General features: G+C 44.7%; 1 protein-coding gene across 7 annotated transcripts in view; it reads right to left on the bottom strand.

Moving 5' to 3' along the window:
* Positions 1 to 8,072: 8,072 nt before the first annotated feature.
* LOC137320848 (fibroblast growth factor receptor 3-like) overlaps positions 8,073 to 25,610 on the bottom strand; it is a 181,645-nt gene continuing 164,107 nt past the window's right edge. For all 7 annotated transcript variants that reach the window (XM_067982749.1, XM_067982776.1, XM_067982804.1 and 4 more), the window contains 2 exons: positions 15,174 to 15,279; positions 8,073 to 10,833 (listed from right to left, as the gene is read on the bottom strand). In XM_067982749.1, coding sequence (XP_067838850.1) covers positions 10,669 to 10,833; positions 15,174 to 15,279 — 271 coding nt within the window. In that variant the 3' untranslated portion in view covers positions 8,073 to 10,668. The remainder of the gene's footprint in view (positions 10,834 to 15,173; positions 15,280 to 25,610) is intronic.

Below are 25,610 nucleotides of genomic sequence, written 5' to 3'. Positions count from 1 at the left end.
TGTATTCAAGGCTTTTGGGGTAAAGAATTCCAACGATTCATGACCCTCTGGGAGAAGAAATTCCTCCTCATTTCCGTCTTAAACGGGCAACCCCTTATTCTGAGACTATGTCCCCTAGTTTTATATTCCCCCATTTTTAAAAATTCGTTCACGGGATGTGGGCGTCGCTGTCAAGGCCGGCATTTATTGCCCATCCCTAATTGCCCTCGAGAAGGTGGTGGTGAGCCGCCTTCTTGAACCGCTGCAGTCCGTGTGGTGACGGTTCTCCCACAGTGCTGTTAGGAAGGGAGTTCCAGGATTTTGACCCAGCGACGATGAAGGAACGGCGATATATTTCCAAGTCAGGATGGTGTGTGACTTGCAGGGGAACGTGCAGGTGGTGTTGTTCCCATGCGCCTGCTGCTCTTGTCCTTCTAGGTGGTAGAGGTCGCGGGTTTGGGAGGTGCTGTCGAAGAAGCCTTGGCGAGTTGCTGCAGTGCATCCTGCGGATGGTGCACACTGCAGCCACAGTGCGCCGGTGGTGAAGGGAGTGAATGTTTAGGGTGGTGGATGGGGTGCCAATCAAGCGGGCTGCTTTATCTTGGATGGTGTCGAGCTTCTTGAGTGTTGTTGGAGCTGCACTCATCCAGGCAAGTGGAGAGTATTCCATCACACTCCTGACTTGTGCCTTGTAGATGGTGGAAAGGCTTTGGGGAGTCAGGAGTTGAGTCACTCGCCGCAGAATACCCAGCCTCTGACCTGCTCTCGTAGCCACAGTATTTATATGGCTGGTTCAGTTAAGTTTCTGGTCAATGGTGACCCCCAGGATGTTGATGGTGGGGGATTCGGCGATGGTAATGCTGTTGAATGTCAAGGGGAGGTGGTTAGACGCTCTCTTGTTGGAGATGGTCATTGCCTGGCACTTATCTGGCGCGAATGTTACTTGCCACTTATGAGCCCAAGCCTGGATGTTGTCCAGGTCTTGCTGCATGCAGGCTCGGACTGCTTCATTATCTGAGGGGTTGCGAATGGAACTGAACACTGTGCGGTTATCAGCGAACATCCCCATTTCTGACCTTATGATGGAGGGAAGGTCATTGATGAAGCAGCTGAAGATGGTTGGGCCTAGGACACTGCCCTGAGGAACTCCTGCAGCAATGCCCTGGGGCTGAGATGATTGGCCTCCACCAACCACTACCATCTTCCTTTGTGCTAGGTATGACTCCAGCCACTGGAGAGTTTTCCCCCTGATTCCCATGATGGGTAACATCCTCTCAGCATCTACCCTATCAAGTCCCCTCAGAATCTTGTATGTTTCAATAAGATCTCCTCTCATTCTTCTAAACTCCAATAAGTATAGACCCAACCTGTTCAATCTTTCCTCATAAGACAACCCTTTCATACCCAGAATCAACTTAGTGAACCTTCTCTGAACTGCCTCCAATGCAAGTATGTTCTTCCATAAATAAGGGCACAAGAACTGTACACAGTAATCCAGGTGTGGTCTCACCAGCACCCTGTACAGTTGTAGCATGACTTCCCTGCTTTTATACTCCAACCCCCTAGAAATAAAGGCCATTATTCCGTTTGCCTTCCGGATGTTGACTTTTTGTGTTTCATGTACGAGGACACCCAGATCCCTCTGTACCGCAGCATTTTGTAGTATTTCCCCATTCAAATAATATTTTGCTTTCTTATTTTTCCTCCCAAAGTGGATGACTTCCCATTTTCCCACATTATATTCCATCTGCCAAATTTTTTCCCATTCACTTAACCTGTCAGACACTTTGGGCTCCATTTTAGCACCCGCCAACGGTGCGTTCCTGGCGGGGGGGGGGGCTCAGAAAATCGGGGAATCCCGGAGCGGGTCGGGAGCCCGGCTCCAACCCGCCCACTTCCAGGTCCCCCACAGACGCGCCGACGTGCGCGCGCAGCCCCCGCATGTGGGACTCCCGCAGGCAATTAAAGCCAGCGGGGTGCCACTTGAGAGTATTTATCTTGCTATTTCAGGTCATTAACAGACCTGATTAAGGGAATATTTCAGGAGGGGTGGGATTTTAGAAATAACTGGGACTGTTTCCCATACTGGGGGAAACACTCCCAGTTGAAATGGATGTGTTGCAGCTATCAGCCTGTGGCAGCTGCAAAGGTCCATTTGACAGGTTGGGGGGGAGACCCTCACTCATTGCAGAAGGCCACTCTGTCACTTGGGACAAAGTTTGGCCTCCACCACCCTCCTCCTGACAATCAAAGTCACCAACTTGCACACTTACCCCGGGGTCCAGAGACATGTACCGACCTTGCGGACCCCCTCAGATGTACATCTTCTGGATGGGGGCCGCAGTAGCTGGAGTCATGACCTTCTTGGAGGGCGAACAGCATCACCAGCCTCGCCATCCAAGCCGTCCACCTCTCACACGTGGAGCTCCACAGCACAGTGCTGTGACACATCCACCTGCACAGCAGGAGGGAGGGCAACCGCAGAGAGAAATGCGTCGCAGGGGGCACTACCCTCGCCACAGGGTCCACAGACCGAGGCTCAGCTTCCTGGACCTCTCTGAGCAGCAGTGCACACGGAGGCTCAGAGTCACTCGACATGTAGTCATGGACATCTGCAGCCTCCTTCATGTCGAGCTGCTCCCGGCTGGCCCAAGCACCATCTTCTTACCTGTCGCTGTCAAAGCCACCACTGCCCTCAACAACTTCTCCTCCGCATCCTTCAAGGTTGCCACCGGGGACATCGCCGACGTCTCTCAGTCGTCTGCATAAAAGAGCCCTGCAAATACACCCACACCCACTCTGCAGTGACACAATGGGTGGCATCAGTTGTGGGTCTTCATTGTGATCCTCAGGAAAGGGCATTATTGCACAAACCAGACAAGATTCGCAAAGATGTGGCAGTAGTGGTGCCAATATAATATGTGATTTGAGTTGGTCAGAAATCAATAGAAGTAAAAACCACGACAAACCCTCAAACACCCTTGTGCATCCCCTTCATGCTCACGACACGTTTGCCTTACGCTACCTACTGCACATATGTGATGCATGCCCTGTGGCTGCAGCACAGGTAGTGGCAGGTTGAGTGCTGCTGACCGTGAAAGAGATGCATGAGAGGGTGAGTATGAGATAGAGCCATGAGATTGTATGAGGATTGGGTTGAGTGGTAGTGGCGGGATGAGTACTAGTGAGGTGAGTAAGTGCAGTTAAGATGAGGATGAGGTTTGAGTGGGTGTGAGGGGTGATGTGACAGAGTAGTGTTGGCAGTGCAGAAGGAGATATGGGGTGGGGGCGGTGATGTGGCAGACAGAGTGAAGGGGAATGAGTAAGTGTACTCACTTCGGCTGACCTACTTAGGTCATTGCAGCGCCTCCTGCACTGTATGCAGGTGGACGATATGTTGGTGGTGCAGGTGACCTCCTCTGCCATCTCGAGCCAGGCCTTCCTGGTGGCAGAGGCAGGCTACTTCCTCCTGCCCACCGGGGGGAAGATCTCCCCCTCCTCCTCACCCCATCTAATGATACCTGGAGTGAGGCATCATTAAACTAGGAGCAGCCTTCCCCCTGAGCTGCTCCATGCTGTATTTTTTCCTATTTGTTGCAGCATCAGTCAGTGGAGGACTGCCCCTTTAAATAGAGCTCCTCCAGCTGACAGATCTTACTGCGCATGCGCAGTCTGCCCGACGCGCAGATCAGCAGTGGGGAACCCAGAAGACCAGGTAAGTGGATCCAATTAGGCTGCGATCGCGCGCGGGGCAGACTGATTTCACCGGGCGCGTTATACACTCGCCCAATAGCCCCCCCGCCGTGAACCCGCAGCCCTGGCAATATCGAGCCCTTTGTGTCCTCATTGCAACTTGCTTTTCCACCTATCTTTGTATCATCAGCAAATTTAGCCACAAGACACTCTGTTCCTTCATCCAAGTCATTGATATATATTGTAAATAGTTGAGGCCCCAGCACTGATCCTTGCGGCACCCCACTAGTTACAGGTTGACATTTTGAAAATGACCCTTTTATCCCAACTCTTTGTTTTCTGTTAGCCAATCCTCTATCCATGCCTATCTTGTGCAGTAATCTTTTATGTGGCACCTTATCGAATGCCTTTTGGAAATCCAAATATACTGCATCCATTGGTTCCCCTTTATCCACCCTGCCCATTACTTCCTCAAATAACTCTAATAAATTTGTCAGACATGATTTCCCCTTCATAAAACCATGTTGACTCTCCTTGATTGTATTATGAGTCTCCAATTGTCCTGCTACTACTTCCTTAATAATGGATTCTAGCATTTTCCGAATGACAGATGTTAGGCTAACTGGTCTAGCTAGTGCAATCACATCTTTCCTGTAATGTGGTGACCAGAACTGTACGCAGTATTCAAACTGCGGCCTAACTAGTATTTTGTACAGTTCTAGCATAACCTCCCTGCTCTTATATTCTATGCCTCAGCTAATAAAGGAAAGTATCCCCTTTGCCTTCTTAACCACCTTATCTACCTGTCCTGCTACCTTCAGGGATCTGTGGACACGCGCTCCAAGGTCCCTCTCTTCCTCTACACTTCTTAGTATCCTCCCATTTATTGTGTATTCCCTTGCCTTGTTTGACCTCCCCAAATGCATTACCTCACACTTCTCCGGATTGAATTCTATTTGTCACTTTTCTGCCCACCTGACCAGTCCATTGATATCTTCCTGCAGTCTCCAGCTTTCTTCATCACTATCAACCACACAGCCAATTTTTGTATCATCTGCAAACTTCTTAATCATGAACCCTATTTTTAAGTCTAAATCATTGCTATATACCACAAAAAGCAAGGGACCTAATACTGAGTCTTGTGGAACCCCACTGGAAACAGCCTTCCAGTCACAAAAACACCCGTCAACCATTACCCTTTGCTTCCTGCCACTGAGCCAATTTTGGATCCAACTTGCCACTCTCCCTTGGATCCCATGGGCTTTTACTTTTTTGACCAGTCTGCCATGTGAGACCTTGTCAAAAGCCTTGCTAAAATCCATGTAGACTACATCAAACTCACTACCCTCATCGACCCTCCTTGTTATCTCCTCAAAAAATTCAATCAAGTTAGTCAGACATGACCTTCCCTTAACAAATCCATGTTGACTGTCCTTGATTAATCCATTCCTTTCTTAATGACGATTAATACTGTTCGTCAGAATTGGTTCCAATAATTTGCCCACCACTGAGGTTAGACTGACTGGCCTTTAATTATTCAGTCTATCCTTTTCTCCCTTTTTAAACAATGGTGCAATGTTAGCAGTCCTCCAATCCTCCGGCACTACGCCTGTAGCCAGGGAGGATCGGAAAATGATGGTCAGAGCCTCTGCTATTTCCTCCCTTGCTTCTTTTAACAGCCTGGGATACATTTCATCCGGGCCTGGCAATTTATCTACTTTCAAAGATGCTAAACCCCTTAATACTTCCTCTCTCACGATGTTTATCCCATCCAATAATTCACACTACTTCTCCTCCTTAACTACAATCGCTGCATCGTCCCCCTCTTTTGTGAAGACAGACGCAAAGTATTCATTAAGAACCATATCCACATCTTCTGCCTCCACACATAGTTTACCTTTTTGGTCTCTAATAGGCCCTACTCTTTCCTTAGTTATCCTCTTGCTCTTTATGTATTTATAAAACATTTTTGGGTTTTCCTTAATTTTACTTGCCAGTAATTTTGCTTTCTCTCTTTCCTAATTTCCTTTTTAATGTCACCCCTGCACTTTCTATACTCCTCTAGGCTTTCTACAATATTGAATCCTTGGTGTCTGACATAAGCTTCCCTTTTTTGCCTTAAATTACCCTGTATGTTCCTTGACATCCAGGAGGCTCTAGATTTGGCAGTCCCACCCTTTCTCTTTGTGGGAACATGTTTACCCTGAACCCCTTGAATCTCTCCCTTGAATGTCTCCCGCTGCTCTGACACTGATTTACCATCAAATAGCTGTTTCCAGTCCACTTTTGCTAAATCACTTCTCAGCTTAGTAAAATTGGCCATTCCTCAATTTAGAACATTTACTCCTATTCTATCTTTGTCCTTTTCCAGAACTATAACTCCCCAACAGTACTAGCAAACCTCCCTGCGAGGATATTAGTCCCGGTCCTGTTGAGGTGCAACCCATCTGGCTTGTACAGGTCCCACCTCCCCCAGAATCGGTCCCAATGCCCCAGGAATCTAAAGCCCTTCCTCCTGCACCATCTCTCCAGCCACGCATTCATCTGCACTATCCTAATTTATCTTCACCTTCCCCATCCCAATCTCAAGAGCCACTATGTTCCCATTAATTATGTACTGGTATGATCCCTTTGCCCATAATTAATAGGAATAATGCTGTTCAGACATATTACTGCAGAGCGAGTTACATTAGTAGCAACTTAGAAATATCACAGGGATTACAGACAGCTTGATCAACTGAAGACTTAAAGTCTCTGGGTTTTGTATTGTGCGTACAACCTCAATGGTAAGGGGAGGGATCACTGTTCTAATGAACTAACAAGACAGATATAAAAACAGTTCTCAAGATGCATTAGCTCCCCATAAAATGAACTTGTGCTTGTTTCTGCCCAGTTCAACCTTTACACATCTATTTTATGCACTACTGGTTGCAAAAAGCTCGTCAGTAGAGAAATATGATCCAATTAGGGATCATGGAATTGGGGGTAATATATTAGCATGGATTGAGGATCGGTTAAAGGACAGAAAATAGAGTGTAGGAATAAATGGGTCATTTTCGGGTTGGCAGGTTGTTACTTGTCGGGTGCCACAAGGGTCAGCGCTTGGGCCTCAGCTGTTTACAATATATATCAATGACTTAGATGAGGGGACTAATGTGTCCAAGTTTGCTGACGATAAAAAGCTAGGTGGGAAAGTAAGCTATGGGGAGGAAGCAAAGAGACTGCAAAGGGATATCGACAGGTTAAGTGAGTGGGCGAGAAGGTGGCAGATGGAGTATGATGTGGGGAAATGTGAAATTATCCACTTTGGTAGGAAGAATAGAGAAGCAGAATATTTTTTAAAAGGTGAAAGACTAAGAAATGTTGGTAGTCAGAGGGATTTGGGTGTCCTTGTACATGAATAACAGAAAGTTAACATGCAGATACAGCAAGCAATTAGGAAGGCAAATGGTATGTTAGCCTTTATTGCAAGGGGGTTGGAGTATAAGAGTAAGGAGGTCTTGCTGCAGTTATATAGGGCTCTGGTGAGACCACACCTGGAGCACTGTGTACAGTTTTGGTCTCCTTACCTAAGGAAGGATATACTTGCCTTAGAGGGGGTGCAACGAAGGTTCACTAGATTGATTCCTGGAATGAGAAGGTTGTCCTATGAGGAGAGATTAAGTAGAATGGGCGTATATTCTCTGGAGTTTAGAAGAATGAGAGATGATCTCATTGAAACATATAAAATTCTTAGAGGGTTTGACAGGGTAGATGCAGCAAGGCTGTTTCCCTTGGCTGGAGAGTCTAGGACTAGGGGTAATAGTCTCAAGATAAGGGGTCAGCCATTTAGGACCGAGATGAGGAAATTTTTTTTAACTCAGAGGGCTGTGAATCTTTGGAATTCTCTATCCCAGTGGGCTGTGGATGCTCAGTCGTTGAATATATTCAAGACTGAGATCGATGGATATTTGGGCACTAAAGGAATCAAGAGATATGGGGATAGGGCAGGAAAGTGGAGTTGAGGTCGAAGATCAGCCATTATCTTATTTAATGGCGGAGCAGGCTCGAGGGATCGTATGGCCTACTGCTGCTCCTATTTCTTATGTTCTTGACAATGCTTCCTTCTACCTTGTTTGTGTTTCTGGTCTTTGTGTGTAGAGAAGGACAGAGAGACTGAGTAGCAATCACATTGCAATGGGTTTTTACTTTGGCCATTGGCTGTGCCATTTCTGATTCCCCGCTATCTTCACTGTGGCGCATTCTATTCCACTGTTCAGCAAATCCTGCCGTAAATTAGCCACTGGAGGGTCTGGGCTCACAATGAATAGGGCTCGTCGCCAATATTGCCATCACAGGAAACTCTGGGCCATTGAAATCACATCAATTACAAGGCAATGAAGAACAAAGAATGTAAACTCTTGCATTTTAAAACAATATCTTTTTATTTTTGTGGAATGGAACAGTTCCATGTTAATAACAAAGTTTCATAAAGGCAGACAGATATTGTTCAGTGCTAATTTTTTTTTAACTCCAACAAGACCATCTGTGACCTTTTACAGGCTCCAGGCAGGCAAATAGGTTTGAATGGAGATTTTCCTTTTGTATTCGGAGCTTACCTCTGCTACTATGAGTGTGGAATGTGACAGGCAGTGGCCCAATCTAACCACGGAACATAAATCGGGAACCTCAGCTATTGCCAGTAATGCTTGACACTATTAAATCTACATAAAGGACACTGGATATCAAATGTTAAGTTCGGTCGAAGCTACAATACATATATTTTGTAAAAAAAAACTCAATAAATTAGATATATATCTAAGTTCTTTTTTTTGTAAATCATGCACAAATTTCAAATATTGGAAAAGTTTCTTTTTTTTTATCCATTAGGTACCTGGAATGTACACATCAACAGCGATCGGTAAGAAAATAATGAAGTGTCTTTTCATTTTACAAAAATTACACAGCTATAGAACTCCTACGCTTGTATTAATGAGTTAACAGATAACTTGAATCTATTAAATTAACCTTTCTACGGAGTAAGAGCTTCATGGTCCTAATAAAGGTTAAAGGAGACAAAATGAATTATGTTTAATTGATTTTAATAGGATTCCTGCCTAAATTCTTATTTTTATTTTACCCGCGGAGTCCTATTTAAAATCAAAGAGAGCTTTTTTTTAAATTCCGGGCTATACGGTTGCTCAGTCTACTACACAGGTAACTGCCAGTTACCCATTTGGCCATCTCTTCGAGTCATTTTTCTTTTTTTTAAAAAAAAAAGGGGTTTACCTCAAATGAGTTCTCTGCAAAATTGCACGTTACATTTAAATTGCACCACATAAGTCGTGCTTGTGGCACTATCTGCATAAAGAGAAGGGAGTGACTCACAAGTCACCGAAACATGACTGACATCAGTGATTGATTGACTGGCAATTCTTTTTCCCACAAGGTGTCTGTTATGAACATTCACTATCATTGCACCCTCTCGTTACAACAATGCAAAGTGCCAGCACAGCGCCTCTCCTCACTTGCACATTCAGTGCTGTCACCGGGCATATTTTAGTGTTTTGGTACCAATACGCTATGGGGGAGGGGGAGGGGAAAGAAGAAAAAAATCACACTTAAGCCAATATGCTTTAATGTTGTGCGGTGTGCTCCTTGCATGCGACACACTTGATTCATCGTCTCAAATTGCCCCAACCACTACCAGCACCAGAATCTGACCCAACTTTTAATCCAGCTTAAAAATGTTCTCTCCAGACACAACGCAGCTTTGGTAGGCCAAAATCTATAACTGTGCTCCAGTTCAAATGGGCACTCGATGTGAGAGATTCACACGCCCACCGCTGTCCCAGTGACAATGCCAACATTCTTTCGCAGGGCCAATAGTGTCGGGGCACCTGCCGGGAAGGCATCACATCCACACAACAGGCACACGGTTATTATTCACAGTCAACACTCCAGCTCTGTTGTGTCTTGATCAAAAGTCAGCCACAAAGCACAAACCTTCATATGTTATGAAAAGTCAATACATTTTTAGAATCAGGTTTCTAACTAACAGAAAAAAAAATCATTGCAATCTAAAATAAAAATTGATAATGCTCATTTTACACGGCATTTGAAAACTTGATTCTAATTTTTTTCCTCGTTAACCATAATCTACTTTTGTTTCTAATCAATTTTAAAATGGGTAATAAATTAAAAATTATAAACATGTAATAACAAAAATTAAGAACCTAGGTAACTAAAATGTGTACAGTAATTAGTAAATAAGCTATATACTTATAAATCTCTTAACCAAAATGATATGTTAAAGTCTATGAACAACTTTACAAATATACAATGTGCTAATCAGATTGCAAATAATTAATGTTTTTTTGAACTATTTTACCCCTCGCTCACTACACAATGAGTTTCTTTAATAATTTCCAGATTAATACTGAATATCCTAGACTGCAATGATTTTAGGATTTGTGTCCTCATACGTGTAGTTATGTTTATATTTTTTTTTTGTTTTTCCTAAACAAGCAAATTGTAAGTATACAACTGTTTTTTTTAAAACATTATCATACAATATTCATATTTATATATTTACAACTCTTCTGGAATCTGCAGCTTCACACAAATAAAAAGTATTTAAATGCTCTTTTGTAAAGAAAAATAATTGTCTTTTGTTTCACTTTCCTTTCTTAGCACGCACTTGTCGACTTAGGCACAGAATGGTTCCTTTCGCAGTCACAATGCCAGAGGTCAAAGGTTATCACCTCTAGGTTTCTTTTTTGCAAAATGTTCCGTTTCAGTTTGTACGTTTTGTTTCCAAAAAAAAAAGACGTTTCTTCATGCCCAGCAGTATTTTTTTGTTTTAGATGGGTACAGCACTTGAAGATGTAAGGCTCAAAAATGGTGGGAAGTAAAATGGGGACAAGAGACCCGGGTTGGTTCAGTGTATTTCCTTCAGTGTGAGTTGTCCATGGTTCAGCATTCTATAGACCTGTTTTTTTTTTGTCCCAAACAGTCTCATGTCCTGATGACACCATTGCACTGCTGGTGCTTGGGGAGACAAGGGTCGTCGGGCAAAGCGTCATGGGCAAAGACAGAGTCGTCTCCGGAAGAGCACGTACTGTGCGTGTCTTGGCATGCAGGGGAATACTGCTCAAAAGGTGCCGACAGGTCGAGGTACTCCTGAAATATAAGGGAAAGAAAGAAAACATGATATCCTTTCTGTGGCACGAGCTGCAATTACATTTATCGTAGGCCGCTATATGTGAGGTGTCAGTGTGGCTCAGTTAGTAGCAATCGCGCCTTTGAGTCAGAAGGTTGTGGGTTCAAATCCCACTCCAGAGACTTTAACACAAAATTCTAGTCTGACACTCCCAGTGCAGTACTAAGGTAGGAGATGTTAAACCAAGGCCCCATCTGCCCTCTCAGGTGGATATAAAAGATCCCATGGCACTATGTCTGGACCTATTCCCTACTCCTCTTGGCTCCACATTCAGGTAAGTATATCTTAAAAACCTAGCTTGTTGGTTGTGGCCCCTTTAAGCACAGCTTGTTAGGAAATCTAGGCCTACATGTGGTCTGAGTGCAGCTGCCTCGGTGTAAACCAATTTTACAGTGGGGGCCTCAAGCGTGGGCAATGCGTGCTGATTTTTTTGGCCTTTGGCTCGTAATGAGCATGCGCTTCCTTCCCACCATAATGGGAGCTTAGGAGGCCATTTAGTGTCCATAAAACAGGCGCCATGCAGCCAAATTTCTAGGCCCCTATCCTTTCTCTTTTCAGAGAGTGACAGACCTGCAGTGAATTTTCAGCATTTCCTGTTTTTAATTCAGACGCGGCAATATAACCCGTACCAATTTTTGATTAATGATATGTAATTATAGGAGAGTAGCCTTTCCCCTCAGAGTATGTAGAGTGCACTTTCTCCTTGTGATGATACACTCTATAAAGACCATTCAGTGGGATTAAGTAAGATATTTTCCATGCACTGCTGCTTGAACAATGACAATGTTTTGCATTGTACGAAATCAAGAAACTTGTTCTTTTTCTGTAAACTTAAAGCAAATCCCCCAACTACTTAGTTTCTAAATTATAGCAATTAATGGACTCCTTATGAGAACCATAATGTTAAAGAGTTAAGCGTGCTGACTATAGTCCTCATATTTTATTGCCAAGCATATGTCCCTTCCCCCTCCCACCCCCATGTCACATAATAGGGGCTACTGAGCAGCAACATCATAAAAAGACAGTGGTGCTGATTACAGCTGATGTGATTGCTGTTCCTTGCCTTCCCAGGCAGTAGGATCAGTGAGAATCTGAATGGCTACACTCCTGGTAACATTTCATCTCGGTTTCTAAGGTCATAGGTTAACTGTTCGGTTGGAGCAGGTTATTGGGCAGGAGGGAGGCTACATAAATCCTGGTGATAATGTTTTATGATCACACGCTGGAGATTTGGTACCTGTCGATCATTTTCAATTGGAGCGTATTATTATCTGTCAAGAGTTTAAACAGCACACTAAATCAATTCGCCCGGTTGAATGCCCCCGTGTGCGTTTAAAACATTTTTTACTGCGATTTATATTAAACAATGTGTCAAGTGTATTAAAGGAAAAGTCTGCACACAGATTAAAATAACTGCTAATGTTGGAAATCAGTAACAGAAAACACTGGATCTCTGCAACAAGTCCAACAGCAGCCGAAAAGAGGAAAGAAAGATTAACGTTTCGGGTACAGACCCTTCACTGGAACCTGGTTAAGCGAGGACATGATTGGGCAGGGCTGTGACGCCCAGTGTGGCCATCTAGCCAATCAACATTCACTGTCAGACGTCAACATGTTATCATTCTTTTCAGAGGCTGAAGTACCTGTCGTGTATTTCCAGCATTTTCTGCTTATGTTTCAGAGTCAATAATATAATTCGTAGCAATTTTTGATTAATGATAGGAAGCACTGTCAAATATGAGATGTTATTATACATTAAAGTTTCCCAAACAAGCAGTTCAAATTAGCCTACTGACATGGCTGTACATTGCTTAAAGGGGAACTGTATTCATCTGAATTGCAATGTAATCCTGGTGCATTGACTGGTTTTACTGTTTCCTGCACTTGATGTTTACTGAGCTGGGTGCTATTGGACTCTGGGGAGCAGCTGCTGTGTTTATACGGAAAAAGTCATCAAAGGTTGACCGTGGTCACTCCCCTGATGTTTCAATGAGTTCATCTGGCGTGCAGCTGAGCTGTGCAGACCATCACGGTCTTGAATTCGATGCCCAGTCTTTGTTGAGTTAGCTGGGCTCAGCTGAAGCTGCACGAAAAGGCCCCGAGTTAAAAATCGACCAGTGTTCCTGCTTCTAGCCAACAACCTTGTCTGGAAGCGCGCAGGTGGACAATGGGGTGAGGGCAGGATCGGGCACAGCTGTGATACCCTCACTGTCTTGGGCTCACAGGTGAAGAAGTGTCACATTCACCAGAATATAGAAGATTATGGGATGACCTAATTGAGGTGTTTAAGATGATTAAAGGATTTGATAGGGTAGATAGAGAGAAACTGCTTCCTCTGGTGGGAGAGTCCAGAACAAGGGGGCATAACCTTAAAATTAGAGCTAGGCAGTTCAGGGCTGATGCCAGGCAGCACTTCTTCACACAAAGGGTAGTGGGAATCTGGAACTCTCTCCCCCATAAAACCAATGAGGCTGGGGGTCAATTGAAAATTTCAAAACTGAGATTGATAGATATTTGTTAGGCGAGGGTATTAAGGGTTACGGAACCAAGGTGGGTAGATGGAGTTAAGATACCGATCAGCCATGATCTAACTGAATGATGGAACAGACTCAAAGGGCTGAATGGCCTACTCCTGTTCCTATAGGTGAGGTTCCAGGAGGTGCCTAGCTGCCATGGAACCTCACCCCATGTAAGGAGTCAACACCTTCAGCAGTGGAGTGGGAACAGAGTGGTGACAGAACCAGCTAGGAAAAGGGAAAAGGGAAATTGATGCAGTCACTTAATAGATGGATCCCAGCCGATCTTACAAGTCTGAATATAAAGGTGTCCTGAAAGCCAGCTTCAGCATGTGACATTACTCTGTGTGATACATACAGGAACAGGAGTAGGCCATTCAGCCCTCGAGCCTGCTCCGCCATTCAATTAGATCATAGCTGATCTGTACCTTAACTCCATTTACCTGCTGTAGCTCTATAATCTCTCGATCCCCTTACCTAACAAAACTCTATCGATCTCAGGCTTGAAAGCTCCAATTGTCCCCTAGCATCCACAGCCTTTTTGGGGCAGAGAATTCCAGATTTCTACCGCCCTTTGTGTGGGTAATCTGGAATTCCCCACTCAGCTATTTTAGCGAAGGCATTAACTTGTGTGAAGTGAATGGACCAAAATACCAGGGAGAGAAATTTCAGGCAAGTCTGCTAGGCAGCAGTATGTGAATATCCCAGAAAACAATGTCAGGTTCCCAGGCTCTCTGAGTTTACTCCCTTCTTTAGGTATGTAAAATTTGATAATTTAAAGAAAAAAATAGACATGATAAGATTCATTAGGTACAAAAAAGTAAAATTTAAAAAAAATATAAGGGGCAAAAATAGGGACAACAGGATCAACCCAGTGTAACACTGAGCCACACAGCCCGGGACGTCCCAAATCGATCCTTCCTTTGTCTCAGCTGGGTCTGCGTAGGTCGACTAAATTTGGCCGCAGTGACCCCAGGCTCTGCAGCAACAACAACTTGCATTTATATAGCGCCTTTAACGTATTAAAACTTCCCAAGGCATTTCACAGGAGTGATTATCAAACAAAATTTGACACCGAGCCACATAAGGAGATATTAGAACAGGGGACCAAAAGTTTGGTCAAAGAGGTAGGTTTTAAGGAGCGTCTTCAAGGAGGTAGAGAGGCAGAGGGAATTACAGAGCTAAGGGCCTAGGCAGCGGAAGGCACAGCCGCCAATGGTGGAGCGATGAAAATCGGGGATGCGCAAGAGGCAAGAATCAGAGGAGCGCAGAGATCTCAGAGGGTTGTAGGGCTGGAGGAGGTTACAGAGATAGGAGGGACGAGGCCATGGATTCCACTCCTGAATGGTATCTGGGGTCCTCTGCCATGAAAAGTTGCGTGTGTGGCTGTTGATAACAGCGATGCCAGAATCAGGCACGTCTCCGAAACCTCTCCACGATTATATCGTCTTTTGACAAAATTGGGAGTCACGGGGAGAAGAGAACTGGTGCCTTGCTGGTGTGCACGGCTCAATACTAGATTGTGAGATCAATTTACCAACTGGGCAAAGGTTTCTTTGCTGTTTCAACAGCATTTAGTAGCAGCAAATAAAAACTACACAGCACACAACACATTAATAGATGACATTCTGGTATCTTTTAAGGGAATAACACATAAATCTATAAAATGAAGAAACAGTAATGTTCTTGAGTAATTTGAAGTGTTACTATTTCATCTCCTTTAAATTCACTTTAATTACCCTCTTAATCTTTTCTCTTGGTTTTTTTTGGACTATAAGACTGACCTCAGTTGATGTCACTGTCAGGACCCTGTCAAGATCCTCGACCAGCTGTTTGAATGTTGGTCTCTGTGATGGGATTGCGTGCCAGCATTCTCTCATTATCATATACCTGGCAGAAAGAGACAGGGTTAAACAAAGCACAACACATGTCTATATTACGCTACTTGAGGACCTGCTAGAAAAATATGAACGGCAAGGAAACGACCAGTATGGCAGAGGCCCAGTACGCCACAGAGGAGGCCCAGTACGCCACAGGGGAGGCCCAGTACGCCACAGCTAGGAGTCATCCCAATGATTGTCCACATGGTGTGCTCTCTCATTTCAGCTGTGTGGAGCCCAGGTATTTCCTGTAGAGAGGAAGGTCAGATAACTCAAGGCACTCAGGGCACACATTAGTGGTCAATTGTCGACTGCCACTGACAGAGGCCTGTGAATGAGTGCCCAATTGAGGAAGGTCAGTAGCACAAGGGGGAAATAAAAAGGGAGAATACAAATAAATAGACAACATATGATAGAAAGGTATGGGACAAAATTCACTTCCCATGATGGGCCTGACTGATAATTCAAGAGCACCACGCCAAATAAAGAATAAAAATCAAAGTAAGAATTAGAGGCAGGAATTACTATTTTAAATTTGATCTGTAGTGGGGTCTGGGAGGTTATTGAACTGTAGTGGGGTCTGGGGGGTTATTTAATTGTAGTGGGGACTGGGAGGTAGTGGGGGCTGGGAGGTTATTTAATTGTAGTGGGGTCTGGGGGGTGATTTAATTGTAGTGGGGTCTGGGGGGTTATTTAACTGTAGTGGGGTCTGGGGGGTTATTTAATTGTAGTGGGGACTGGGAGGTAGTGGGGGCTGGGAGGTTATTTAATTGTAGTGGGGACTGGGAGGTAGTGGGGGCTGGGAGGTTATTTAACTGTAGTGGGGACTGAGAGGTTATTTAACTGTAGTGGGGTCTGGGAGGTTATTTAATTGTAGTGGGGGCTGGGAGGTTATTTAATTGGAGTGGGGACTGGGAGGTTATTTAATTGTAGTGGGGACTGGGAGGTTATTTAATTGTAGTGGGGGCTGGGAGGTTATTTAACTGTAGTGGGGACTGGGAGGTTATTTAATTGTAGTGGGGACTGGGAGGTTATTTAACTGTAGTGGGGTCTGGGAGGTTATTTAATTGTAGTGGGGGCTGGGAGGTTATTTAACTGTAGTGGGGACTGGGAGGTTATTTAACTGTAGTGGGGGCTGGGAGGTTATTTAACTGTAGTGGGGACTGGGAGGTTATTTAACTGTAGTGGGGGCTGGGAGGTTATTTAACTGTAGTGGGGACTGGGAGGTTATTTAACTGTAGTGGGGGCTGGGAGGTTATTTAATTGTAGTGGGGACTGGGAGGTTATTTAATTGTAGTGGGGACTGGGAGGTTATTTAACTGTAGTGGGGTCTGGGAGGTTATTTAATTGTAGTGGGGACTGGGAGGTTATTTAATTGTAGTGGGGACTGGGAGGTTATTTAACTGTAGTGGGGACTGGGAGGTTATTTAACTGTAGTGGGGACTGGGAGGTTATTTAACTGTAGTGGGGGCTGGGAGGTTATTTAACTGTAGTGGGGGCTGGGAGGTTATTTAATTGTAGTGGGGACTGGGAGGTTATTTAACTGTAGTGGGGACTGGGAGGTTATTTAACTGTAGTGGGGGCTGGGAGGTTATTTAATTGTAGTGGGGACTGGGAGGTTATTTAATTGTAGTGGGGACTGGGAGGTTATTTAATTGTAGTGGGGACTGGGAGGTTATTTAATTGTAGTGGGGACTGGGAGGTTATTTAATTGTAGTGGGGTCTGGGAGGTTATTTAACTGTAGTGGGGACTGGGAGGTTATTTAATTGTTGTGGGGACTGGGAGGTTATTTAATTGTTGTGGGGACTGGGAGGTTATTTAATTGTAGTGGGGACTGGGAGGTTATTTAATTGTTGTGGGGGCTGGGAGGTTATTTAATTGTTGTGGGGACTGGGAGGTTATTTAACTGTAGTGGGGTCTGGGAGGTTATTTAATTGTAGTGGGGGCTGGGAGGTTATTTAATTGTAGTGGGGACTGGGAGGTTATTTAACTGTAGTGGGGACTGGGAGGTTATTTAACTGTAGTGGGGGCTGGGAGGTTATTTAACTGTAGTGGGGGCTGGGAGGTTATTTAACTGTAGTGGGGGCTGGGAGGTTATTTAATTGTAGTGGGGGCTGGGAGGTTATTTAACTGTAGTGGGGACTGGGAGGTTATTTAACTGTAGTGGGGACTGGGAGGTTATTTAACTGTAGTGGGGACTGGGAGGTTATTTAACTGTAGTGGGGGCTGGGAGGTTATTTAACTGTAGTGGGGACTGGGAGGTTATTTAATTGTAGTGGGGTCTGGGAGGTTATTTAATTGTAGTGGGGTCTGGGAGGTTATTTAACTGTAGTGGGGACTGGGAGGTTATTTAATTGTAGTGGGGACTGGGAGGTTATTTAATTGTAGTGGGGACTGGGAGGTTATTTAATTGTAGTGGGGACTGGGAGGTTATTTAACTGTAGTGGGGGCTGGGAGGTTATTTAATTGTAGTGGGGGCTGGGAGGTTATTTAACTGTAGTGGGGGCTGGGAGGTTATTTAATTGTAGTGGGGACTGGGAGGTTATTTAACTGTAGTGGGGACTGGGAGGTTATTTAATTGTAGTGGGGGCTGGGAGGTTATTTAATTGTAGTGGGGACTGGGAGGTTATTTAATTGTAGTGGGGACTGGGAGGTTATTTAATTGTAGTGGGGACTGGGAGGTTATTTAATTGTAGTGGGGACTGGGAGGTTATTTAATTGTAGTGGGGGCTGGGAGGTTATTTAACTGTAGTGGGGACTGGGAGGTTATTTAATTGTAGTGGGGACTGGGAGGTTATTTAATTGTAGTGGGGACTGGGAGGTTATTTAATTGTAGTGGGGACTGGGAGGTTATTTAATTGTAGTGGGGACTGGGAGGTTATTTAATTGTAGTGGGGACTGGGAGGTTATTTAATTGTAGTGGGGACTGGGAGGTTATTTAATTGTAGTGGGGACTGGGAGGTTATTTAATTGTAGTGGGGACTGGGAGGTTATTTAATTGTAGTGGGGACTGGGAGGTTATTTAATTGTAGTGGGGGCTGGGAGGTTATTTAATTGTAGTGGGGACTGGGAGGTTATTTAACTGTAGTGGGGTCTGGGAGGTTATTTAATTGTAGTGGGGACTGGGAGGTTATTTAATTGTAGTGGGGGCTGGGAGGTTATTTAATTGTAGTGGGGACTGGGAGGTTATTTAACTGTAGTGGGGACTGGGAGGTTATTTAATTGTAGTGGGGACTGGGAGGTTATTTAATTGTAGTGGGGACTGGGAGGTTATTTAACTGTAGTGGGGACTGGGAGGTTATTTAATTGTAGTGGGGACTGGGAGGTTATTTAACTGTAGTGGGGTCTGGGAGGTTATTTAATTGTAGTGGGGGCTGGGAGGTTATTTAACTGTAGTGGGGTCTGGGAGGTTATTTAATTGTAGTGGGGGCTGGGAGGTTATTTAATTGTAGTGGGGACTGGGAGGTTATTTAACTGTAGTGGGGGCTGGGAGGTTATTTAATTGTAGTGGGGGCTGGGAGGTTATTTAATTGTAGTGGGGGCTGGGAGGTTATTTAATTGTAGTGGGGGCTGGGAGGTTATTTAATTGTAGTGGGGGCTGGGAGGTTATTTAATTGTAGTGGGGGCTGGGAGGTTATTTAATTGTAGTGGGGGCTGGGAGGTTATTTAATTGTAGTGGGGGCTGGGAGGTTATTTAACTGTAGTGGGGGCTGGGAGGTTATTTAACTGTAGTGGGGTCTGGGAGGTTATTTAATTGTAGTGGGGTCTGGGAGGTTATTTAATTGTAGTGGGGACTGGGAGGTTATTTAACTGTAGTGGGGACTGGGAGGTTATTTAACTGTAGTGGGGAACATAAGAACATAAGAACATAAGAAATTGGAGCAGGAGTAGGCCAATCGGCCCCTCGAGCCTGCTCCGCCATTCAATAAGATCATGGCTGATCTGATCCCAACCACAAATCTAAAGAACACAAGTCGGAGCAGGACCCGGCCACATAGCCCCTGGGCCCTCTCCGCCACCCACAGGGCATTGACCGATCCGAACTCAGCTTCATGTCCAATTTCCTGCCCGCTCCCCATAACCCCTAATTCCCTTTACTTCTAGGAAACTGTCTATTTCTGTTTTAAATTTATCTAATGATGTAGCTTCCACAGCTTCCTGGGGCAGCAAATTCCACAGACCTACCACCCTCTGAGTGAAGAAGTTTCTCCTCATCTCAGTTTTGAAAGAGCAGCCCCTTATTCTAAGATTATGCCCCCTAGTTCTAGTTTCACCCATCTTTGGGAACATCCTTACTGCATCCACCCGATCAAGACCCTTCACAATCTTATATGTTTCAATAAGATCGCCTCTCATTCTTCTGAACTCCAATGAGTAGAGTCCCAATCTACTCAACCTCTCCTCATATGTCCGCCCCCTCATCCCCGGGATTAACCGAGTGAACCTTCTTTGTACTGCCTCGAGAGCAAGTATGTCTTTTCTTAAGTATGGAGACCAAAACTGTATGCAGTATTCCAGGTGCGGTCTCACCAATACCTTATATAACTGCAGCAATACCTCCTTGTTTTTATATTCTATCCCCCTAGCAATAAAAGCCAACATTCCGTTGGCTTTCTTGATCACCTGCTGCACCTGCATACCAACTTTTTGATTTTCTTGCACTAGGACCCCCAGATCCCTTTGTACTGCAGTACTTTCCAGTCTCTCGCCATTAAGAAAATAACTTGCTCTCTGATTTTTCCTGCCAAAGTGCATAACCTCACATTTTCCAATATTATATTGCATCTGCCAAATCTCCGCCCACTCACCCAGCCTGTCTATATCCCCTTGCAGGTTTTTTATGTCCTCCTCACTCTCTACTTTCCCTCCCATCTTTGTATCATCTGCAAATTTTGATATGTTGCACTCGGTCCCCTCCTCCAAATCGTTAATATAGATTGTAAAGAGTTGGGGACCCAGCACCGACCCCTGTGGAACACCACTGGTTACTGGTTGCCAGTCCGAAAATGAACCATTTATCCCAACTCTCTGCTTCCTGTTCGATAACCAATCCTCCACCCATGCCAGAATATTACCCCCAATCCCGTGATTTTTTATCTTAAGTAATAATCTTTTATGTGGCACCTTGTCGAATGCCTTCTGGAAGTCTAAATACACTACGTCCACTGGTTCCCCTTTATCCACCCTATACGTTATATCCTCGAAGAACTCAAGCAAATTTGTCAGACATGACTTCCCCTTCATAAAGCCATGCTGACTTTGTCCTATTAAATTATGCTTATCTAAATGTTCCGTTACTGTCTCCTTAATAATAGACTCCAAAATTTTACCCACCACAGATGTTAAGCTAACTGGCCTATAATTTCCAGCCTTCTGCCTACTACCCTTTTTAAATAACGGTGTTACATTAGCAGTTTTCCAATCTGCCGGGACCTCTCCTGAGTCCAGGGAATTTTGGAAAACTATCACCAAAGCATCCACAATCCCTACTGCCACTTCCCTCAAGACCCTAGGATGGAAGCCATCAGGTCCAGGGGATTTATCCGCCTTGAGTCCCATTATTTTACTGAGTACCATCTCTTGAGTGATTTTAATCGTATTTAGCTCCTCCCCCCCGAGAGTCCCCTGTTTGTCCAGTGTTGGGATATTCTTAGTGTCCTCTACTGTAAAGACTGAAACAAAATATTTGTTCAGCATTTTTGCCATCTCCATGTTTCCCACCATTAATTTCCCAGTCTCATCCTCTAAGGGACCTATGTTTGCCTTAGCCACCCTTTTTCTTTTTATATAACTATAGAAACTCTTGCTATCTGTTTTTATATTTTTTGCTAATTTCTTTTCATAATCTAACTTCCCTTTCTTAATCAATCCTTTAGTTACTTTTTGCTGTCTTTTGAAGAATTCCCAATCTTCTATCCTCCCACTAAGTTTGGCTACCTGATATGTCCTTGTTTTTAGTCGGATACTATCCTTGATTTCTTTACTTAGCCACGGGTGGCTAAGTAAAGAAACTGGGAGGTTATTTAACTGTAGTGGGGGCTGGGAGGTTATTTAATTGTAGTGGGGGCTGGGAGGTTATTTAATTGTAGTGGGGACTGGGAGGTTATTTAATTGTAGTGGGGACTGGGAGGTTATTTAATTGTAGTGGGGACTGGGAGGTTATTTAATTGTAGTGGGGACTGGGAGGTTATTTAATTGTAGTGGGGACTGGGAGGTTATTTAACTGTAGTGGGGACTGGGAGGTTATTTAATTGTAGTGGGGACTGGGAGGTTATTTAACTGTAGTGGGGACTGGGAGGTTATTTAATTGTAGTGGGGTCTGGGAGGTTATTTAACTGTAGTGGGGACTGGGAGGTTATTTAATTGTAGTGGGGTCTGGGAGGTTATTTAATTGTAGTGGGGTCTGGGAGGTTATTTAATTGTAGTGGGGACTGGGAGGTTATTTAATTGTAGTGGGGACTGGGAGGTTATTTAATTGTAGTGGGGACTGGGAGGTTATTTAACTGTAGTGGGGACTGGGAGGTTATTTAATTGTAGTGGGGACTGGGAGGTTATTTAACTGTAGTGGGGACTGGGAGGTTATTTAATTGTAGTGGGGACTGGGAGGTTATTTAATTGTAGTGGGGACTGGGAGGTTATTTAATTGTAGTGGGGTCTGGGAGGTTATTTAATTGTAGTGGGGACTGGGAGGTTATTTAATTGTAGTGGGGACTGGGAGGTTATTTAATTGTAGTGGGGACTGGGAGGTTATTTAATTGTAGTGGGGTCTGGGAGGTTATTTAATTGTAGTGGGGACTGGGAGGTTATTTAATTGTAGTGGGGACTGGGAGGTTATTTAATTGTAGTGGGGACTGGGAGGTTATTTAATTGTAGTGGGGACTGGGAGGTTATTTAATTGTAGTGGGGGCTGGGAGGTTATTTAACTGTAGTGGGGACTGGGAGGTAGTGGGGGCTGGGAGGTTATTTAATTGTAGTGGGGTCTGGGAGGTTCTTTAACTGTAGTGGGGACTGGGAGGTTATTTAACTGTAGTGGGGACTGGGAGGTTATTTAACTGTAGTGGGGACTGGGAGGTTATTTAACTGTAGTGGGGGCTGGGAGGTTATTTAACTGTAGTGGGGGCTGGGAGGTTATTTAACTGTAGTGGGGACTGGGAGGTTATTTAACTGTAGTGGGGACTGGGAGGTTATTTAATTGTAGTGGGGACTGGGAGGTTATTTAATTGTAGTGGGGACTGGGAGGTTATTTAATTGTAGTGGGGGCTGGGAGGTTATTTAACTGTAGTGGGGGCTGGGAGGTTATTTAACTGTAGTGGGGGCTGGGAGGTTATTTAACTGTAGTGGGGGCTGGGAGGTTATTTAACTGTAGTGGGGGCTGGGAGGTTATTTAACTGTAGTGGGGGCTGGGAGGTTATTTAACTATAGTGGGGGCTGGGAGGTTATTTAACTGTAGTGGGGACTGGGAGGTTATTTAATTGTAGTGGGGACTGGGAGGTTATTTAACTGTAGTGGGGGCTGGGAGGTTATTTAACTGTAGTGGGGGCTGGGAGGTTATTTAACTGTAGTGGGGACTGGGAGGTTATTTAATTGTAGTGGGGGCTGGGAGGTTATTTAACTGTAGTGGGGACTGGGAGGTTATTTAATTGTAGTGGGGACTGGGAGGTTATTTAATTGTCGTGGGGACTGGGAGGTTATTTAATTGTAGTGGGGACTGGGAGGTTATTTAATTGTAGTGGGGACTGGGAGGTTATTTAATTGTAGTGGGGACTGGGAGGTTATTTAATTGTAGTGGGGACTGGGAGGTTATTTAACTGTAGTGGGGACTGGGAGGTTATTTAACTGTAGTGGGGACTGGGAGGTTATTTAACTGTAGTGGGGGCTGGGAGGTTATTTAATTGTAGTGGGGACTGGGAGGTTATTTAATTGTCGTGGGGACTGGGAGGTTATTTAATTGTAGTGGGGACTGGGAGGTTATTTAACTGTAGTGGGGACTGGGAGGTTATTTAACTGTAGTGGGGACTGGGAGGTTATTTAACTGTAGTGGGGGCTGGGAGGTTATTTAATTGTAGTGGGGACTGGGAGGTTATTTAATTGTAGTGGGGACTGGGAGGTTATTTAATTGTAGTGGGGACTGGGAGGTTATTTAATTGTAGTGGGGGCTGGGAGGTTATTTAATTGTTGTGGGGACTGGGAGGTTATTTAACTGTAGTGGGGACTGGGAGGTTATTTAACTGTAGTGGGGACTGGGAGGTTATTTAACTGTAGTGGGGACTGGGAGGTTATTTAATTGTAGTGGGGACTGGGAGGTTATTTAACTGTAGTGGGGACTGGGAGGTTATTTAACTGTAGTGGGGACTGGGAGGTTATTTAACTGTAGTGGGGACTGGGAGGTTATTTAACTGTAGTGGGGACTGGGAGGTTATTTAATTGTAGTGGGGGCTGGGAGGTTATTTAATTGTTGTGGGGACTGGGAGGTTATTTAACTGTAGTGGGGACTGGGAGGTTATTTAACTGTAGTGGGGACTGGGAGGTTATTTAATTGTAGTGGGGACTGGGAGGTTATTTAATTGTAGTGGGGGCTGGGAGGTTATTTAATTGTTGTGGGGACTGGGAGGTTATTTAACTGTAGTGGGGACTGGGAGGTTATTTAACTGTAGTGGGGACTGGGAGGTTATTTAACTGTAGTGGGGACTGGGAGGTTATTTAATTGTAGTGGGGACTGGGAGGTTATTTAATTGTAGTGGGGACTGGGAGGTTATTTAACTGTAGTGGGGGCTGGGAGGTTATTTAACTGTAGTGGGGACTGGGAGGTTATTTAACTGTAGTGGGGACTGGGAGGTTATTTAACTGTAGTGGGGACTGGGAGGTTATTTAATTGTAGTGGGGGCTGGGAGGTTATTTAATTGTAGTGGGGACTGGGAGGTTATTTAACTGTAGTGGGGACTGGGAGGTTATTTAATTGTAGTGGGGACTGGGAGGTTATTTAATTGTCGTGGGGACTGGGAGGTAGTGGGGGCTGGGAGGTTATTTAACTGTAGTGGGGACTGGGAGGTTATTTAACTGTAGTGGGGACTGGGAGGTTATTTAATTGTAGTGGGGACTGGGAGGTTATTTAACTGTAGTGGGGACTGGGAGGTTATTTAACTGTAGTGGGGACTGGGAGGTTATTTAATTGTAGTGGGGACTGGGAGGTAGTGGGGACTGGGAGGTAGTGGGGACTGGGAGGTTATTTAACTGTAGTGGGGACTGGGAGGTTATTTAACTGTAGTGGGGGCTGGGAGGTTATTTAACTGTAGTGGGGACTGGGAGGTTATTTAATTGTAGTGGGGGCTGGGAGGTTATTTAATTGTCGTGGGGACTGGGAGGTTATTTAATTGTAGTGGGGACTGGGAGGTTATTTAACTGTAGTGGGGTCTGGGAGGTTATTTAACTGTAGTGGGGTCTGGGAGGTTATTTAATTGTAGTGGGGACTGGGAGGTTATTTAATTGTAGTGGGGACTGGGAGGTTATTTAACTGTAGTGGGGTCTGGGAGGTTATTTAACTGTAGTGGGGACTGGGAGGTTATTTAACTGTCGTGGGGACTGGGAGGTTATTTAACTGTCGTGGGGACTGGGAGGTTATTTAATTGTAGTGGGGACTGGGAGGTTATTTAATTGTAGTGGGGACTGGGAGGTAGTGGGGACTGGGAGGTAGTGGGGACTGGGAGGTTATTTAACTGTAGTGGGGACTGGGAGGTTATTTAACTGTAGTGGGGACTGGGAGGTTATTTAATTGTAGTGGGGTCTGGGAGGTTATTTAATTGTAGTGGGGGCTGGGAGGTTATTTAATTGTAGTGGGGACTGGGAGGTTATTTAATTGTAGTGGGGTCTGGGAGGTTATTTAATTGTTGTGGGGACTGGGAGGTTATTTAACTGTAGTGGGGACTGGGAGGTTATTTAATTGTAGTGGGGGCTGGGAGGTTATTTAATTGTAGTGGGGGCTGGGAGGTTATTTAATTGTAGTGGGGTCTGGGAGGTTATTTAATTGTAGTGGGGACTGGGAGGTTATTTAATTGTAGTGGGGTATGGGAGGTTATTTAACTGTAGTGGGGACTGGGAGGTTATTTAACTGTAGTGGGGACTGGGAGGTTATTTAACTGTCGTGGGGACTGGGAGGTTATTTAACTGTAGTGGGGACTGGGAGGTTATTTAACTGTCGTGGGGACTGGGAGGTTATTTAACTGTCGTGGGGACTGGGAGGTTATTTAATTGTAGTGGGGACTGGGAGGTAGTGGGGACTGGGAGGTAGTGGGGACTGGGAGGTAGTGGGGACTGGGAGGTTATTTAATTGTAGTGGGGTCTGG

Source organism: Heptranchias perlo, chromosome 1, assembly GCF_035084215.1.
Source record: "Heptranchias perlo isolate sHepPer1 chromosome 1, sHepPer1.hap1, whole genome shotgun sequence".
NCBI classification, from domain to species: Eukaryota; Metazoa; Chordata; class Chondrichthyes; order Hexanchiformes; family Hexanchidae; genus Heptranchias; species Heptranchias perlo.
The sequence above is the reverse complement of the archived record's forward strand: the minus strand, read 5'-3'. Positions and strand labels throughout refer to the sequence as shown.